The sequence below is a fragment of the Pelodiscus sinensis genome, chromosome 1 (assembly GCF_052426305.1).
Source record: "Pelodiscus sinensis isolate ZL-2025 chromosome 1, ASM5242630v1, whole genome shotgun sequence".
Lineage (NCBI taxonomy): Eukaryota > Metazoa > Chordata > Testudines > Trionychidae > Pelodiscus > Pelodiscus sinensis.
This window is the reverse complement of record NC_143052.1, coordinates 100,864,481-100,883,973: the sequence shown is the minus strand read 5'-3', so window position 1 is coordinate 100,883,973 and position 19,493 is coordinate 100,864,481. Positions and strand designations below refer to the sequence as shown.

Below are 19,493 nucleotides of genomic sequence, written 5' to 3'. Positions count from 1 at the left end.
TTGAACTAGACACCTATTTTTCCTGAAGAAATAGACTGGCACTCCTTTTTAAAAAGAAATTGCAATAAGGTGGTAAACATACTAAGATGAACATAAGACCACCGAAGGTTCACACCCAAAAGACCAGAGAAGCAATCAGAAAAACACATGCCAGAATCTCAGCTAGTGTAATCATTAGCTATTCTTAGTGAAGCCATAACTTATACCAGGGTTCAAAGATCTGTAGCTTGAGAATCAGGGGGTCAAGAATGGCTCTGCCTCATTGAATCACAGAAATGTAGGGCTAGAAGATCATCAAGCTGTGCACCCACTTTAGAGTAATTTCTTTGAGACAGTAGTTCCCTAGTTTGCTTACAAGAATACTCAGTGGAACTATATAAGGCCTTACTAAAATCCAATCTTCTGCTCCCCCATCCGCTAGGCCAGTAACCTGGTCAGGGGAAAAAAAGGTTGGTTTGACATTGATTTGTTCTTGACAAATCCATTCTGGCCGGTCTTTGTACCCTTAATATCTCGTAGGTACTTACAAATTAATCACTAGGGCTTTGTCTACACTGTAGGATTTTTGCACCAGAAGCTTTTTGCGGAAGAGATCTTCCATAAAAACTTCTTGCGCAGAAGCGCATCCACACCTCAAAAGCGCATCACAAAATGTGCAAGAGAAGAGGCCAGTGTAGACAGGCAACATGAATTTCTTGCGCAAGAAGCCCCTATGGTTAAAATTGCCATTAAAGCTTCCTTGCGAAAGAGAGTGTCTACACTGCCATGGATGCTCTTGCACAAAAGCACATGCCAGTGTAGACGTTTTTGCATAAGAACTCTTCCGCAAGAGAGTTCTTGCGCAAGAAGCTGCCAGTGTTGACATAGCCTCATAGAACAGAGAGGATTTTTTTAAAAACAATGTAATCAAAGAGGGTTGTTCTGGGTCCTGATCCAATGTCTTTTGAAGTCAATGAAAAGACTCATGTAACATGAGTGAATTTTGAGCTAGACCCCTATAAGTCAGAATCGAAGTGGTGGGGTAGAGTCTCTGCTCTAACCCATTCCACGTGTGCCTTTGAGGCAGTGAGAAGGGATCCGAAACTTCCTGTGGTTCCTCTTCTGGATACATCTTGGGTGTGGGGGGGAGTCTCCAGCAGGCTGAGTGCTCCCCATATCTGACTCCTCTGCCTCCTTCCCCACAGAGCATGTTTTGGGTGGTAGAATGGTGTGGGTTGAGGGAGTAGCCAGTATGCTGTGTTCCTGCTGTCCCCAGATGTCAAATGGCTCCTGTTAGCCAGCTGGTGATATTGGAGCAGCCTGTCAGCTGTTCTATCTTCTGTTAGGACTGGGGCAGAGAATCAGGGAGCCTTAATGAACCCCTGGCAGTCTTCCTGAGCACAGCAGAGAATCTTTCTGTATGTCCATAAACATAAAATCAAAAAGAGTACTCTAAGCTGTTACATGATAGCATGAATAACAAGTGTATGTTTTGGGTTGTGGAAATATGGAGATAGGGTATAGCTCATAGAATTGGAAGGGACCATGAGAGGTCATCAAGTCCAGTCCCCTGCCCTCATGGCAGGATCAAGTACCATCCCTGACAGATTTGCCCCAGATCCCTAAATGGCCCCCTCAAGGACTGAACTCACAACCCTGGGTTTAGCAGGCCAATGCTAAATTTAATTTAACCACAATTAAAACAGAGAAGGAAGTTAAGGCCAGTTTGCTGCTATTTGTTTACACATTGTACAGATCATTCCTTTATCAACGTAATAATGTATAGTTTTCTGGTTTAATAAAGACATTCAATCACCCAAGTAATTTAAAGAATTATTAGAGTGATTAATTTTAAGGCAAATGAGATTAAAGCGTTCACTTCATTTAAAAATTCTCCAGGATCTACGTCAATGTTTGTGTCTATATATTCTTCTAGGTTCTTTTGTAATAATCTTAAAAATGGTTAAGTAAGTCTCTTCCAAAAGTCAAACTTTCAGTACCATAGACAGCACACTGTATCCTGCCTTTATTCCATTACCTGAGCTTCACAGGGGAAAAGTGAAAATAGCATGGCAGAACAATAAGTCTACCAATTCTGGGGTAGTACCCAAATGACTGGAGACTAGCTAATGTTGTACCTATATTTAAGGAAGTGGGGAGAGAAGGAATGATCCAGACAATACAAGTGTGCAAAGCTTCAGAACAAATTGTGAAGGGAGGAATAATTACATACACAAAAGTAAATTATAATGGAGATGCAGGAAAATGTGAGCCTATTAAGGATAGATCATGCCAGACAAATCTGGTTTCCTTCTTTGAGAAAATAACTGGTTTTTTAGTTAAGGGAAATGCAGTAGATCTAATATACCTGGACTTGAGTAAAACATTTGACATGGTACCCACAAGGAAAATTAGTTAAATTAAAGAAGATGGGAATCAGCACAAGAATTATAAGGTGGATGAGGACCTGGCTAAAGGGGAAATTATCCAGTCTGATAATTCATTCATTCTGCTGAATGAATTATCAGACTGGAAGGAGGGTTACTAGTGGAGTCACAGAATATTAGAATTTAAGGCCAGGAGAAAGCACTAAATCATCTAGTCTGACCTCCTGCATATCATAGACCACCAACACCATCTAGCACTCCCACACTACACCCAGGAATGGAAATTATACCCAAAGGTGTATCATATCAAAAGGTGACTAGACTATTGTGTACCATGGGCAGAGAATAGGAGGGGGTGAGGTGCACCAGTACCTGAAGCCCCCACAAGGTCAGGGAAATGATTAAGTGTGATGTACCCAAGATAATTTTAGCAAGAGGCCCACTCCCACATGCTGCAAAGAAAGGCCAAAAAATCCAAGCAAAACCCAAACTCAGGTCACTGCCAATCAGACCATTAGGAAAATTTCTTTCCAGACCCAAATATGGTGATCAGTTAGACCCTGAGCATGTCGGTAAGAACTAGCCAGCCAGCCAAACACCAGAGAGAGAGAGAGAGAGAGAGAGAGAATATTCTGTGTGCTACCTCAGATCACAGGCCCAGTGTCCCATCTCTCTCTGTGGCTGTCCTTGATGCTTCAGAGGAAGCAGATAAACAAACTTCCTTGAATTCATTGAGAGAAAATATCCTTTCCTGACCCTTGCCAGTGGCCAGCTGACACCCGGAGGCATGGACATTCACACTGTAATGAGCCCAAGGCTGTTGGGTTTGCCCGCCGCCATCACAAGCAATCCCATCATAGAATCACACATATATTTGAACAGCTCTCTTAAAACTCATAGGCTATGTCTACACTCGTGGCTTCTTGCGCAAGTATGGCCATTCTAGCGCAAGAATCCGCAGAGCATCCACACTGCCCGCCTGCTCTTGCGCAAGGAAATTTACAGTACGGCGTGGTAAGAGAGGGCTTCTTGCACAAGAGCTACGCTCTTTTTTAACAGGTGTAAGCCCTCTTGCTCAGGAGCTCTTGCGCAAGAGGGCAGTGTGGACACTTGGCAGGGGTTTCTTGCGCAAGAAAGCCCTATGGCAAAAATGGCCACCAGAGCTTTCTTGCGCAAGAGATTGTCCACATTGCCATGGGTATTCTTGCACAAAAGCACAGCTCACACATGGCAGCGTGGAATTTTCTTGCGCAAGACTCCTTGTACAAGAACTGTTGCGCAAGATGTTCTTGTGCAAGAGGCCACCAGTGTAGTCATAGCCATATTGTTTACCCCCGTCTCCCCAACTCTTACTGGGAAGCTATTTCAGAACCTGACCCTGAGGCTGGTTAGAAATCTTCTAATTTCCAGCCTGAGTTTCTTCAAGGCCAGTTTGTGTCCATTTGTTCTTGTGCCAATATTGTCTACACTCCTACCTTTAATGCAAAGGTCATTAATAAAAATATTGAAGAAGTTTATTCCAAAGACTGATCTATGAGGAACTTCATTAGATACTTCTCTTCAGTCTGATAATTCCCCTGTAGTACAATGCCTTGCCTTCTCTCTTTAGCTAGCTCCTTATCCACCTTACAGTGCTGTGCTGACCCCCATCTTCCCTAATTTAAGGCCAGGTCTACACTAGGGCTATGTCTACACTGGCGCAATCTTGCGCCAGAACTATGCAAATGAGGCTAAGCGTGGAATATCGCCGAGCCTCATTTGCATATCAAATGAGCCGCCATTTTTGCGGAAGAGGCACTTGCGCAAGAAGGAGCTATCTACACTGCCCCTTCTTGCACAAGAAAAACCCTCTTGTGCAATGCCGTTATTCCTGAAAATAATCAACGTAATAGCATTGCGCAAGAGGGTTTTTCTTGCGCAAGAAGGGGCAGTGTAGACAGCTCCTTCTTGCGCAAGAGCCTCTTCTGCAAAAATGGCGGCTCATTAGATATGCAAATGAGGCTCAGCGATATTCCACGCTTAGCCTCATTTGCATAGCTCTGGTGCAAGATCGCGCCAGTGTAGACATAGCCTGGGAGATGATTTCAAATTTACTACATTTGACTTCGGGACTCCCAATTTAACAAATTCAAAGTTCTGTATCTCACTATGGGGGAGCATCAAAATTAGTCTGAGACAGGGTCTGTTAATGTGGACTCACTACCTCAGACTCAGAGCCCCAGGAAGCATTCTGGGGAGCTGCGGAAGGCCTCCCAGAGGCTAATTAGTTCAAATTAGAGGCACTGGAGCGTCCACACTTATTTTGGACTTACAAGCTTGGGAATAGTGTTATTCCTGATGAAAAGCAGGAGTACAGAGTTCTATGGAATAATAGGCTTGGTAGTGTGGATGATTCACTTACAAATTCAACTTTGGGTTGAGGGGAGAGGTTTTTTTGGATTAATGTCCTCGTGTAGGCCAGGCCATAGTTTCCTATGTGATACTGCATCAAATGCTTTACTGAAGTCCAGATAAATAAGATCTATTGCATGTCCCTTACCTCAACATCAGTTATTTCCTCAAAAAAACAAACCACTTTAGTCTGGCATAATCTACCTTTTGTAAACCTGTGTTGCATTACATCCCTTTCATGATTTACCATTATGAATTTAATTCTTCTTTCTTTCACATTTTTCCCTAAAACCTTCCCTATTACTGTGATCATACTAACAGGACATTAATTGCACAGATCACTTTCCCTCTCTTTTCTAAATACAGGTATGATGCTAGCTATTCTCCAGTCATTTGGGTTCTACCCCGCCCCCCCCCCAACAGATAGATTTATTAAAAATCCTTGCTATTGGACTAGTAATCTCATGTGCCAGTTCTTTCAGTATTCTGGATTGCAGTTCTCTGGTCCCCCTGATTTGAATGCATTAAGCGCTATAAGATTTTCTTCCATCTCCAATGTGATAATTTCTACCATTCATACTGCCTTCATTCCCTTTTTTCATATTATCATTGATATTGAAAACCAAGATAAAGTATTCATTTAATTTTTGAGCCAGACCTAGATTATCTCTAGTCTCTTTTTCATTCTCACTGGTCTCTTTTTATTTATATAAGTAAAAACCTCTTATTATTTATTTTAATTTCCTTGGCAAGAACTCACTCAATTTGACTCAGTAATTCTCACTTTATTCTTATATTTTCTAACCTCCATGATTTAGTGTTCTTTGCCGATGCGTCCCTTTTTCCATTCCCTCCCTGTTTACTTCTAGTTACCTTTCTGAGGCAGTTATTCATGCAGCGGGGTCCCAACAAGATTTTTCTCCTTGTGTGGGATGCCAAGGTCAGATTGAATTTGTTCATATCAGCTATAAAAAAAAATTACGATGCCTCCATATTTAAATCCCTGAGCTTTTCAGTTCAGCTGACTTCTTTAACAAGTTCCCTTAATTTCCCACAAGCTGCCCTTTGGAAATCAACAACAACAGGTGACAACCTAGTTTCTATTATTCTTCCATTTAAATGCAACTGAATCAACTCATGAGCACTCTCCCTAGGACAGCACCCTATTCTGCTTCATCCCAACTGCAGCAGGTACTTGTGCCAGGGTCAGAGTTACTGCACCACTTCCAGTAGCAATAGAGACGCATCGATGCCATCGTACTGAGCACTGGTAAGACCTCATTTGCAATACTATGTACAATTACCATCACCTATGGTGAAGAAAGGCTACTTTAAACTGGAATGGGTGCAAAGAAGAGCTACAAGACTGATCAAGGAAATAGAGGGCCTGTCTTACACAAGGAGACCAGAAAGTTTGATTTGTTTAAAGAAGGCTGAGAGGAGATATGGTTGGTCTCTGTAGCTACCAGGGAGGGTGAAGAGCTATTTAAGTTAAAAGATAATGCTGGGACTAGAAGAAATGGGTTTAAACTGGTTGGCTACGTCTACACTGGCAGCTTCTTGCGGAAGAACAGCCGTTCTTCTGCAAAAACTTGCCGGCTGTCTCCAGTGCACGAGCGTTCTTCCAGAAGTAAATTTACAGTATAGCGTTGTAAAACAGAGCTTCTTCCAGAAGAGTTATTCCTCTCCCCACAAGGAATAAGCCCTCTTGCGCAAGAGCTTTTCCACAAGAGGGCAGTGTAGACAGGCCACATGAATTTCTTGCGCAAGAAGCCCCTATGATTAAAATGGCCATTAGAGCTTTCTTGAGGAAGAGAGCGTCTACACTGCCATGGATGCTCTTGCGCAAAAGCACATGGCAGTGTAGACGCTCTCTTGTGGAAGATTTTTTGCACAAGAACTCTTCCACAAAAGAGTTCTTGCACAAGAAGCTGCCAGTGTAGACGTAGCCATCATGAACAAATTCAGGCTGGAAATATTAAGCTTTCTAATCATCATAGAAGTGAGGTTTCGGAACAGCCTCCCAATAGAAACTGACACTAGTTCCTCCAGAGTTAAGATGCAGATTCATAGCCACAAACCTACTCTCCCTGTGATATGTGCCAGGGTCAGACCAGAGTGAGAGGAAAGTCAGCTCAAACAGGGGGAAAGACCAGCTAAATAGGAGCAGAGGGCAGCAGGGCAATTAGAAGCAGCTGTAAGGAAGCTGACTCAGGCAGATTGGAGCCAGCTGACTCCACTGCTGGCTTGCTGAAGGCCTTTTAAAGCCTCCATAGTTGGAGGGTGGGGGAGAGCGAGAGGACAGGAGCAGAGGTATAGGAGAGACAAAGAGCAAAAGTTTGAGAGTGAGTCATACCAGCTTCAGTGCAGAAATAGCAGAGGAGGGAATCCCAGGAGGAGTGTCTGGGCTCCCTATCACTGACACCCGCCGCAAGCCCCAGTCCCTGAGGAAAAGGGAGAGAGACTGTGCCAAGCAGTGGCCTGGGTAAGAGAAGCTTTTGCCACAAGTGCATCTACACAGCAGCGTTATTTTGAAATAACAGTCATTATTCCAAAATAAAAATGCAACTGTCTACACAGCAATTCCATTTTTTTAAATAAATTCAAAATAACGGCTTATGCTGACTTCTGTAAACCTCATTCCACGAGGAATAATGCCTATTCCGAAACAGCTATGTTACACGTGGAGCAGCTGACTGCTGTCTCCATGCTGGCTGGCACACTGGAGTGAGGGTGACATCCAGGTTCCATCCCTGCCTGCTCACATGCATAGGCAAAGCAATGTCCCTGCACAAGCAGCTTTTACCCTGGTGCTGTGACCCAGAACGCAAGAAGCCCGTGCTATGGAGAAATGAAGCACATTACAACCCCTGAGTCACCTATGCAGTCATATACCAATGGTCACTGTTTGGTCCTTATTTAGTAAACTAGCCAATTAGCCCGTCATAAGACAGGATTTTCAGGTCTCTCCTCCACATCGGTCTTCTCTCCTGAACCTCCGGTCTCTCACTCCGTCTCTTGCGCCACTTGCTCCCACGCGGTGGCCTGGCTGAGCGGCGCAGAAGTCAGCCGAGCGCCACAGTGGGAGGCGAAGGGGGGCGGGGCGGGGGCATTCACGGCAGGGGACGGGGCCTGGAGCTGCTGTCACGCTGCATGTCACCGCCCTGTTCCCCTTCACCTTCCACCGTGGCGCTCAGCTGACTTGTGAGCTGCTCAGCCAGGCTGCCGCGGGGGAGCAGGTGGCGCAAGCGGCCGTTTGGGCCCCCGCACTCCGCATGCAGCATGGGTCGCTCAGAGGGAACAGCCAGCATTTCAGCAACAGTGTCCCCCAGAGGGAACAGCCAGCATTTCAGCAACAGTGTCCCCCAGAGGGAACAGCCAGCATTTCGGCAACAGTGTCCCCCAGAGGGAACAGCCAGCATTTCGGCATTACAGACTCACAAACACTGGGCTACTATATTTAGTAAATATGCTCCTTTATTACAGTTCATGTGTGCAGAGACTGTGATTAACCCCTAACTAGGTTTCAGTGTCAGGGCTAGCCTTACCAAGAGGTGAACTGAGGCAGCCGCCTTAAGCACCAGACTATGGGGGGAGGGGGGAGCGCCACTAGGACCCAGAGAATTGAGACCGTTCAAAGTTTTGGCCCAAGTGAGGGGGCATGGAGGTATCATTTGAGCTCCCCACTTCAGGTGCCAAAATGTCATGGGCCAGCCCTGTTCAGTGTACCTTGCATAACCATGTCTCCTTTTTTCAACAGCTTTTTTGGTTGTCTCTCTCCCCAGGGCAGTTGGGTGGCTGTGATTTTTGGCGATCATTAACAGGCAGAAGCTGAAACCCAGTCATATGAAGACCTAAGAGGGTGGTCACAGTGATGCCAAAGAAAAGCATTTTCCAGCCAAAAGCATTTGGCCTCAGATTCTGGCTAAAAAGGAGTACACACAAGAAAGCTTTAGCTGTGCACTGCCAAAACACACATGGAAGGTGAACCCTGTTAGAATCAATACCCAATAAAGGAATAAGAGAAACTTTTAGTGCCATAAAGTGTAAGAGAAGAAAAAATATAATTGCTGATAGAGCCCTGTGAAATTAATACAAAGATGGGTAGATCTGAGAGTAAAAATTAATAGTGGTAAAAAAAACTTTAGTGCACTGAACACCATACATTTAACAACCTACCATACTACTTCTTCATTTTTTGGTGTAATTTAGGTAATAAAAAAGGTCTTCTTGGTGACCTATATATTCTATGGTACAGTATTCAAAAACACAGTTTCAAACCGCACTCACAATTAAGGGTGAACTCTTCTTTGATTTTAGCACTCAATTTGGAAGAGAGGTCTGGTCATAATTAGGCGCTCACAGCCATTCACCAGTGTGCCTCAGTCAGAAAATAACTGTCTTTGTTCAATTATGAATCTGCATTTTCATGTGACTCTTCACTGAGTATTCTGAATGGCGAATGCTTTCTGATTAAGACAGCTAGCCCTCTCAAATGTCAAGAAAAAGGATGAATAGTTAATCTGAACCACTAATTCCCTTTGCAGGGCTTAACACATTCTGACGGAGTAAGATGGCTGTCTTATATATACAAGTACTATGGGCTCATCATTTATTTAAGTGGGCAAAAATACCTCCTTTTCTATCTAAGTACATTATTGATATTCAAGCCCCACCTCTCTTTAAAAATTGCAGGAGATTATTCTGCAATTATATTAGACAGTTTTATTCATCTAGTCATCATTTTGTATGAGCTTACCAGCTCACCTTCAGTAAGAGTCTCCTAGTGGTGGTCAGTTGTTATGAGACACACAAATTGCAGCTCTAATTCTTGATACACATAATAGAAAATAAAGGAGAATTAGAAGAGTCCACTATTACTGGAAATAGCATAGTGTCAAAGACAGAATCAGAAAAGACCCTTATGCCGCAGTATAATGGTCACATTACATTTAGACTTGGCACAATTCGATTTTTCTATAACTTTGCAGGAAATAATATAGCTGTTTATATTTAAGCTATTTTATTCTATTTTTATCCATTTAAATTCTTTCAGTTGTGGGAAATTTGGGTAGGCCAGACAATTATTTAATGAGAGTAGATGCTGAGATTCAAAAGGCTAAAGCTTTATAAATCATTCAGACAAAGCTGTCAGCGTCACACGTCAAAATATACAAGGTAAATATCGGTAAATCAGCAGATCATGCCTGTTTTCACTATTCATGTGGTAGCTCATTTATAACAAGTCCAACTAAGAAGTCTAAATCATTGGATTTTGACTCTAAGTTCTCAAACAGCATTTTTCTAACTTTGCTAATTTGTAAATTGAAAAAAAAATCAATGGAAATATAATTTCATTGGTTTGTGTATGTACATTGAAATCAATGTTTATCAACATCCCTCCCTCAATCTAGTTCTTCCAAGATTAGTTAGTAGTTAGCCTAGCTATATTCAAGGTTATTCAGTAAAGCTGGTTAATATTGTTCAAGATTTTATTGAAAAATAGCAGTTTTTTTAAAATGATTTAGTGTGTGTGAAAAATTGATCACATTGTTGACATGGCTGGACTTTGTGAAAAATGTCATTTCTTTTTCCAATATTTTGGCAACATTTTTACTGAAATTTTTTATTTGGCAAAAATTGAGGTTTCAGTGAACAAAATTAGTTTATAAGTATTCCAATTACATTTTGGATGAAAAATGTGTGACAAAAAACTAATGTAAAAACACACACGCACAAAAAGTGATTCAATTTCAATCACTTCCAAACAAAACACATTGAAATGTTTTGTGAACTATTGGATTATTCAGCCCATGCTAATATTTAGCTATTGATATAACAAATATTTTTGGGCAGTGCATTATAGAAGCTGATTGTTTTTAATGGAAGTTGGATCAGGCCCTCAGAGCAGAGAGGGAAAGCCACATCAGGATTCAGAGTGACGTGCAATAACCCAGACCATTATCCCAGCTTTTTCATAGCTCCCATCCAATTCATCAGAATTTAAATTAAGGATCTGATTCTGCTCTCCCTTGTACAACAGTGGAATTTACAATTCAATGACGTTCCACCTGATTTACACCAATCTTTAAGGAGACTCAAGCCCTAAGTTGTAATGCTGGCTATAGTCTTCAGCTAGTTTTGAATAATTTATTTCTGAAAGCATGCCAATTATAGCTGTACCTTAAATACACGTGCTGTGTCAAAAATCTCCCTTCAGTGCATCCGGCTAAGCTTTAACAAAACTTTTTATTTTAGAAACATTAGACAGGTTATTGTAAATCACCGCCTTTGAAGACGTAAGAGAATGCCTTCCTTTTACTAAGCACATTTGTAAAGGTGCACACAGACATTTTCCAGAGCCTTGAACAATTTAGTCGCACTGCAAGAAGAAAAATGATTTGCTTAAACACCTGTATGGAAAGTGATATCTAATCTTTTGTAGTCACTATTGGAGAGCGCACAGGTCAATCAACAGTCAATAGAAGGTGGTGGCAACTCTTATTTTATATTTTATTTTACAGGCAAGGCTGAGTATTTGCTTTTGAAAGATTGGAGAGGCTGGTTGGCAGTGCCAGGGAACCGGATTCTTTTTATCTACATGCTTGATACGATGAAGAGGCAGGTGCAAAGCAAGCTTTCCAACACTGTCTGCAGCAGTAATCCCCACCTTGCCATAGCCTAACCACCTGCCCTTCAGGCACAGAGATAATTCAGTCTCCAAGTTAGTTCAGTCCTAAGTATCTCCTGAGTAAAGACTGATAAATGAGCCAAATTGCAGCCTGATTAGGGGTTGTGTCAATACATCAATATTTGATCACTGACAGTGGCTCCTTGCTTAGTTCCCCCCAGAACATGAAGTTGAACTTTAAATAGCCTAAATAGATTTAATATATCTGTAAATTATAATGGGTCCCCTCCTCCCCCCCAAAAAATCTCATTGAAACCAGTAGATAAGTTCCCAATGGCCTTTGGATCAGGCCCCGAGTTACCACCTTCTGATATAAAATATTACTAGAGTTTGGACATTCAAAAGTTTGATAGGTGTTTGTGCTTGTATTTGAGCCTCCAGTTTGAAACCCAATCACATTTCATCCAGATTTTGACCTTTGGCACTATGGACTTGGTCATTTTCATGATAGAATTATTCATTTACACAGTAAAATAGGGTCACACTGTTTAAAAACAGTCAGCTCCATAATGTTTCACTGGGCTGCTGGAAGACATTGCAAGCAAAACATGCAAAGGTATGAAAAAATGAAAGTTCCTTTTCCGGAGCTTAAAACGGAACAGAACTGCCTTAATAAAGATTTAATACAGGGATAGAACAAGATTTTGCTTCATTTCTTATTTTCTCTAAATCATTTTTACCTATCCCTGGATGATAGAAATTTACCATATGGCACCATCATGTCTGTAAGACGCTGATCTATGATAGTGGTACTTCTGAAATAAAAATTCAACTGCATGGAGTGTCACTGGGCCCTAATCCTAGCTACAGTTCTGGTTAAAGCTTGTGTCAGCAGTGCTCCAACATCCTTGAGAAATTCCTTTAACTCCCTTAAACACAATTATGCTTATGGTTTTTATATGACTTTTTCTTATGAAAAGTCACAGCTGAACATCACTCGAAAGTAAAGTACTCTGTACAGAGAATGGATTCAGAGGCTCTCTCATCTATTCATTTGATTTGAAGGGTAGCTTTTCATCAACAGAGCTTGGGGACCCTTCTCCATCATCCCGTGTCTCCATTCCATAGAAGACACTTCTGGGAGCTATCTAGTATCCAGGGGGAACAGTCAGGAGTCACTGCCAGAGATGGAAGGGTCAAAGACTGGCTAAGGGGGCTCTTGCCCATTCTCCCAGAAGACACTGTCAGACGCCACTCTTCTATCAGTGAGCGGTTAGAAGGAGCAGCACAGAGTCCCTGCTAGAAACTGCAGGAGCCAGCAGGGCCGGACAAAGGGGTGGGCATGCCGGGCAGCTGCCCGGGGCGCTAACTGATGAGGGGCACCTGATGGCAGCTGTAAGAGGCATGCGGCGTCCCTTACAGATGCCATCAGGAGCTGCGCGCCCGGCTCCCGCAGCACCGGCCCCATGGTGCCGTCCAGTAGCGCCCTTCCCCCCATGGCTGCGGGGCCCTACACGGCCCGGCGCCCACATCATCAGCACTGGCCAGGCCAGGCTGGGCAGCGCATGAGCCAAGTGCCCTGGAGGTGGGACCCGGGCTGCATGCCAGTGGCCGTGGCCAGCGCACGCATGTGCCGTGCGCCCCGGGGGACGGGCCTGTGCACCCTGGGGGGTGGGCCCACGCCCCAAGGGTGGGCCTGCTCATGAGCCCTGCACTCGGGGATGGCGCCGCGCACCTGGGCCCAGGGTGTCAAAAGGGCTCAGGCCAGCCCTGGGAGGCAGGGTTTTGTCAAGCCAGGACTTAAAAACCTTTAGGGATGGAGTTTCAACCACTTCCCTAGGTAACCCATTCCAACTTCACCACCCTCCCAGTAAAATAGTTTTTCCTAATATCCAACTTAGACCTGCCGCATTGCTCCTGTTCTGTTGTCTGTCACTACTTGTAACTGTGCCGTATGATATAGATGTAGAAGGCCTCTAAGAAGATGACATTCTCTTTCATAGAACCATAGAAGACTAGGGTTGGAAGAGACCTCAGGAAGTCATATCGTCTAACTTCCTACTCAAAGCAGGAGCAACCCAACTAAATCATTCCAGCCAGGGCTTTCTCAAGCCTAGCCTTAAACACCCTACAATTCCACCACCTCCCTTGGCAACCAATTCCAGTGCCTCACTACCCTCCCAGTGAAATAGTTTTTCCTAATACCCAACCTAGACCTCCCCCACTGCAACTTGAGCCCATTGCTCCTTGTTCTGTCATCTGTCACTAATGAGAACAGCCTCTCTCCATCCTCTCTGGAACCTCCCTTTAGGTAGTTGAAGGCTGCTATCAAATCCTCCCTCACTCTTTTCTTCTGCAGACTAAACAAGCCTAACTCCCTCAGCCTCTCCTCGTAGGTCATGTGCTCCAGCCCCCTAATTATTTTGATTGCCCTCCACTGGACCCTCTCCAATGCGGCCACATCCTTTTTGTAGCGGGGGGCCCAGAATTGGATGCAGTACTCCAGATGTTTCCTCACCAGTGCTGAATAAAGGGGAATAATCACTTCCCTAAATCTGCTGGCGATGCTCCTCCTAATGCACCCTAACATGCCTAATTACTCTTCTTGGCTACAAGGGCACACTGTTGACTCATATCCAGCTTCTCATCCACTATAATCCCTAAGTCCCTTTCTGATTAACTTCTACTTAGCCAGTTGGTCCCAACCTGTAACAATGCTTGGGATTCTTTTGTCCCAAGTTCATGACACTTTATGTGTCCTTGTTGAACCTCATGAGATTTCTTTTGGCTTAATCCTCTAATTTGTTTAGGTCACTCAGGACCCTATTCTCACCGTCCAATGTATCTATATCTCCCCTTAGCTGAGTGTCATCTGCAAACTTGCTGAGGGTGCAATCCATCCCCTCATCCAGGTCATTAATAAAGATGTTGAACAAAACCAGGTAAAGAACCAACCTTTGGTGCACTCCATTCAATACTAACCACCAACCAGCCATTGAACCATTCATCACTACCCATTGAACCTGACAATCCAGACAGCTTTCTATCAACCCGACAATCCATTTATCCAATCCATACTTCCTTTACTTGCTAGCAAGAATACTGTGGGAGACTGCATCAAAAGCCTTGGTAAAGTCAAGGTATATCACATCCACCAACTTCCCCATGTCCACAGAGCCAGCTACCTTGTCATAGAAGGCAATCAGGTTGGTCAGGCATGACTTGCCCTTGATGAAGCCATATTGACTATTCCTAATCACTTTCCTCTCTTCCAAGTGCTTCAGAATGGATTCCTTGAGGATCCTCTCCATGATTTTTCTTGTGACTGAGGTGAGGCTGGCTGGTCTGTAGTTTCCTGGATTGTCCTTCTTTCCTTTTAAAAAGATGAGCACTACATTTGCCTTTTCCAATCTTCGGGGACCTCTCCCAATCTCCATGAGTTTTCTAAGATAATGGTCAAAGACTCTGCAATGACAACTCCCTCAGTACCCTCAGATACATTAAATCTGGACCCATGGATTTGTGTATGTCCAACTTTTCTAAATAGATCTTAACCTCTTCTTTCTCCACCAAAAGCTGCCCACCTCCTTTCCATACTGTGTTGCCTAATGCAGTAGTCTGGGAGGTGACCTTGTCTGTGAAGACAGAGGCAAAAAAAGCATAGTGTACTTCAGCTTTTTCCACATTATCTGTCACTAGGTTACCTCCCCTCATCCAGAAAGGGCCCCACATCCTCCCTGACCACCCTCGTATTGCAACATGCCTGTAGAAACCTCTCTTGTTACCTTTCACATCCCTTGCTAACTGAAATTCCAATTGATCTTTGGCCTTCCTGATTACACCCCTGCATGCTCAAGCAAAATATTTATACTCCTCCCTGGTCATCTGTCCAAGTTTCCATTTCTTATAAGCTTCCTTTTTGTGTTTAAGCTCACCAAGGATTTCACTTCTAAGCCAAGCTGGTTGCCTACTGTATTTGCTTTTCTTACTGTGCATCAGGATGGTTTGTTCCTGTGCTTTCAGCCAGCTTTAGAAAGTAGCAAGCTTTTGACATGTTGCATATTTGTTGTTAACCTGACTAATTTTGCTCTTTCTGGACTTGGCTATACTGAGAGTTACTGGGTGGCAAACTGGAGTGCAAATCTATAGCATATTAGCTTGCTGCTCACTGGCTGGATGTGGGCACCCTTCTCCCACACAGTGAAAAATTTTGTAGTATGTTTTGATCTTCTCCTGCTTGTAACAACCATAGAACAAAGTGCATGACAGAGCTTATTTTTTTTAATGCATAGTGGTAGGGCCCATGCAGCCAGTGAGCATGCAGAAAGCTAGTGTGCTGTGCATTTATTTCCCAGCTTGCTACACACTAACTCTCCATGTAGACAAACTCCCTGTTTCTATACTTTTTCCTTTTCTATGTAGACTGTAAGTTCTTTGTGGGGCAGAAACAGTCTCACTTTACAGAACATTTAGGCCTCACTCCAATTTGGAGATTGTAGGCTATATTGTAATATAAATATAAATGTGAATGTTCAAGTGCATGGAGGGTCCAAGCTTGGAAGACCACAAGTGACTAGGAGTTCCCCATACTGAAGTTGTCATATTCTTCTATAACCAGAACAACTACATTAGGCCATAAATATTTTAGCATTTTTAAGGGAAAAAATATTTTAGCATTTTTAAGGGGAAAAACGCACACATAGAACTGATAACTACAATGAAACAGTTACTGTTATGTCATGATGGGTTTATTTTAATACACTGTGACCCAGCTTCTCACAAAGTGCTCTGAATTGAATTCCCAGGTGAGTTAGGATCATGTTTGAATACTGCATGCCTGTGATTTAAACAAACAGCTGTTATAGTCATTAGAAACAAATCTACTCAACTGGAAGGTATTAACTTTCTAAATTGCACAAACAATGTTTGTTCAGAATTTGATTCACTTACATGCGCTTGAATGTCAGTTTGCTATCTGTGATCTAATAAGCTCTTGCCGCAGTTTACAATAATGCAATAAAATATTGATTTACCTGTTTTCACATTGCATTGATCAACTGAACATATAATTAAGTCATCCTATCACTTTCCTGTAGTGCAAGTGAATTATTTTATTATTACTTAAACAGTCTAGATAGGTATTTAAAGCTTAAGCCAATGAGGAGTGCAAGTCCCAGTCATGTTTCCAGGCAATAAATATACCAACTTCAGTATGTATTTGCTGCATTCTCATTAAGGTTGGCAGGCATGCACAACAATATGTGTAAGGTCCAAATATACATTGCCAGGGCCTTAGCTGGTACAGTACTTTGTTTTCCACCAGCTGAGGATTTGGTCCAGAGTGCTTTGCATTAGGTATCTCAGCAATCTCCTTTTGAAGAACCTGTGACTGCTACAAAAAACACAGTGAAAATCATTTGCTACAGCTTATATTAGTAAATCAAAACTCCCACTGAAGACAAAGCAAAGATTCTATAGGAGTCAACTGTAAGGTCTTACAGGCTGCTGTACATGACATCAACTTCCCCCCTCCCGCCCCATGAGACAACATCCTTGCAAGTCCACTGGGACCAGCTATTGTTGGATATATTTTCTTCCTTTTGACTCTTTTAGGCAGATCAAGGTTCCTTTGGTGGCTGACTACCCGAATCAGATGTCGTTTATCTCACTTCACCCAATAATAGTTTAACAATATCATTTCAAAATGTTTCTGATCAGATTGAAAAGGCAAAATTAATACTTTGTGCTTCCCGCCTGTTTCTTACCACGTACCAGAAATAACCAGTTGATGTGCAATAATTATAGGCCACTCACTCTAACCAGACTATGAAGTACAATGACTGAGATAAATGGAGAAAGGGGAATTCCTACTCATTATATTAGTATATCACAATCATCAAAAAATATATTATAATGGCAGATAGCAGGCTAGATTTTCAACAGAGCTCTGGTTCCAACTCTTCCCATTCAAGACACCTTCATGAAGTCACCAGTTTGAGCACAAATGTGGTTGCCAAGGCCTTAAAACATGTGGCTCCATGGGTCTACAAATGTTTTCATACTCTTGTCATCGCAGTTTAATTATTGGAAACATTTCCAGGACTGTGGCTCAGCCACTGTCTCTGTGGGTACCAGATGTGCCCTCAAAATTTACATTTACAAATCTCAGTATTTGAGCTGCTGTCGGATTTACCCCTGTAAGGGCTACTAGGGGGCAATGAGGGCTCCAGATTAGGCCTTGCTGTATTTACACATGGATTGGAATTGCATCTTTGTTGTTCTTTCCCAATGCCACAATCCATGGGGACTACTGAGAAATGGTAAATCAGAAGCCTTCATAAGACATCGACTTCACTTCTGCTAGCTAAGGTCATATTGTTCTTGAATCATCCAGTGGATTGGCCACGACTGAGTTGTGGATAAGAATGAAGAGTGGCAGGTAAGTCAAGAAATCAAGAAGATCTAGTTCCTGGATGTGTCGCAGTTCTCTCTGCACGGCTTTCTTGTGTTCTTCACTTATCCCTCCAGCCTTTAGCTCTACCAAAAGTTGATCCACTGTGATGCTGCTGGAGTGAGAGCCAATATTGCACAGAAATAATTGCTGGAAAACAATAAGGAGGTTATTGTTCTTACTGCCAGTTTCCTTTCATTTGCAGGGTGTTTTCCCCCCCTCTTGTAATTGTCACTAACAGTGTCAGCTCCCTGTCAAATAGTATGGGGGCAATCTCTGGGTCTTGCTCGGTGCTGCTGAGGATGCTAAGAAAGGCAAAGATTACTATAAATCATTTCCCCCCTCCCTTAATCCTGGGGACAGCCACTGACCAAGCTGCCCCTCCAAATAACCATAGGGATGTTCTAATGTACACTGGCTAGAATGATCCGCTAAGGACCATGCTCTGCCATCTGGAGAGCAGAACATTCTTCTTCTGCTCCACTCCCCTCAGCCTACATCACACCGCTTCCCACAATGGAATACCCTGGCCCTGCCCAAAGCAGGACCTGAAATCCTCTGTGTCAGGTGGGGCTGGTGCAAAGTTAGCTCTGCCAGCTGTACACCAACCTGGGGTCTCGCTCACCCCTGGAAACTACATCAGTCTAGTTAGGGCGGATTCAAAATCCATTTGTACTGCTCTGCTGAAACAATTTGACCTTACCAGGGGTAGAGGCTGTGGTCATTTTAAAAATATATTATAATGGCAGATAGCAGGTTAGATTTTCAACAGAGCTCTGGATCCCACTCTTATGCAGTAATATCTTGTGTCAATACCAAAGACCAACCATTTTAGTCCCATTGATGGGCTACATGTAATAATACTTCCTATTAGCATCTGCACTTTTCAAAATAGAATGGAAAATCACTCTCTGGGTGTGTCTAGACTACAGGGTTTTGTCAACAAAAGTGGACTTTTGTCGACAAAACTATACCTGCGTCCACACTGCCTTTGAGTTATGTCGACATAACGTCGACAAAACTCAGCAGTTTTGTCGACGTATGTAAACCTCATTCTACGAGGAATAACGCCTTTTGTTGTGTGGAAGAAAACAAGCCTTCACTCTGCGTTTGTAAGCAACAAGTAGCCAGAGGCAGTTTTATTACGAGCTGCAGCAAGGGAAAAACTGGTTCGGATGGGGGGAAGCCCCCCTTCCGAGGCAGATCTTCGAATACAAGCAATTGTGAAGCAGTTTATATACTGTCTATTAGATATAATAACAATAACAATTAGTCTCCTTCCCATTACAAATACCAATGGTTAACAGTTATTTAGTTCCACCCAGATGCTCCTTATCTCAAGGTCCCTGCCAGAGTCAGCATTCTATCCTTATCTCTAAATAGAGGCGAGAGGCAAAGGCAGCGTCTAATTACAGATCTTGCGTTGTCAGGCCACAGACTTAGCCTGACTCTTGCTCTCTTGTTAACAAGACCAAGATGGCTGCACACAAATTCTCTTATTCTCTTTTCCTGCCTCCACAGTTGACAGAGTTCTGTCGATAGAAGGCATTATTGCATCTACACTGTTCTTTGCGTCCACACTGTTATGTCGACAAAGTGGCTTGCTTTGTCGACAGAACTGGATGTAGTCTAGACGCTCTTTGTCGACAGAAGT

At 43.1% G+C, this 19,493-nt stretch overlaps 1 protein-coding gene across 1 annotated transcript in view; it reads right to left on the bottom strand.

The window, feature by feature from the left end:
* Positions 1–16,130: 16,130 nt before the first annotated feature.
* The window catches only part of LOC102445632 (uncharacterized), a 122,052-nt gene continuing 118,689 nt past the window's right edge, over positions 16,131–19,493 (bottom strand). The window contains exon 12 of the mRNA XM_089782141.1: positions 16,131–17,989. Coding sequence (XP_089638267.1) covers positions 17,759–17,989 — 231 coding nt within the window. The 3' untranslated portion in view covers positions 16,131–17,758. The remainder of the gene's footprint in view (positions 17,990–19,493) is intronic.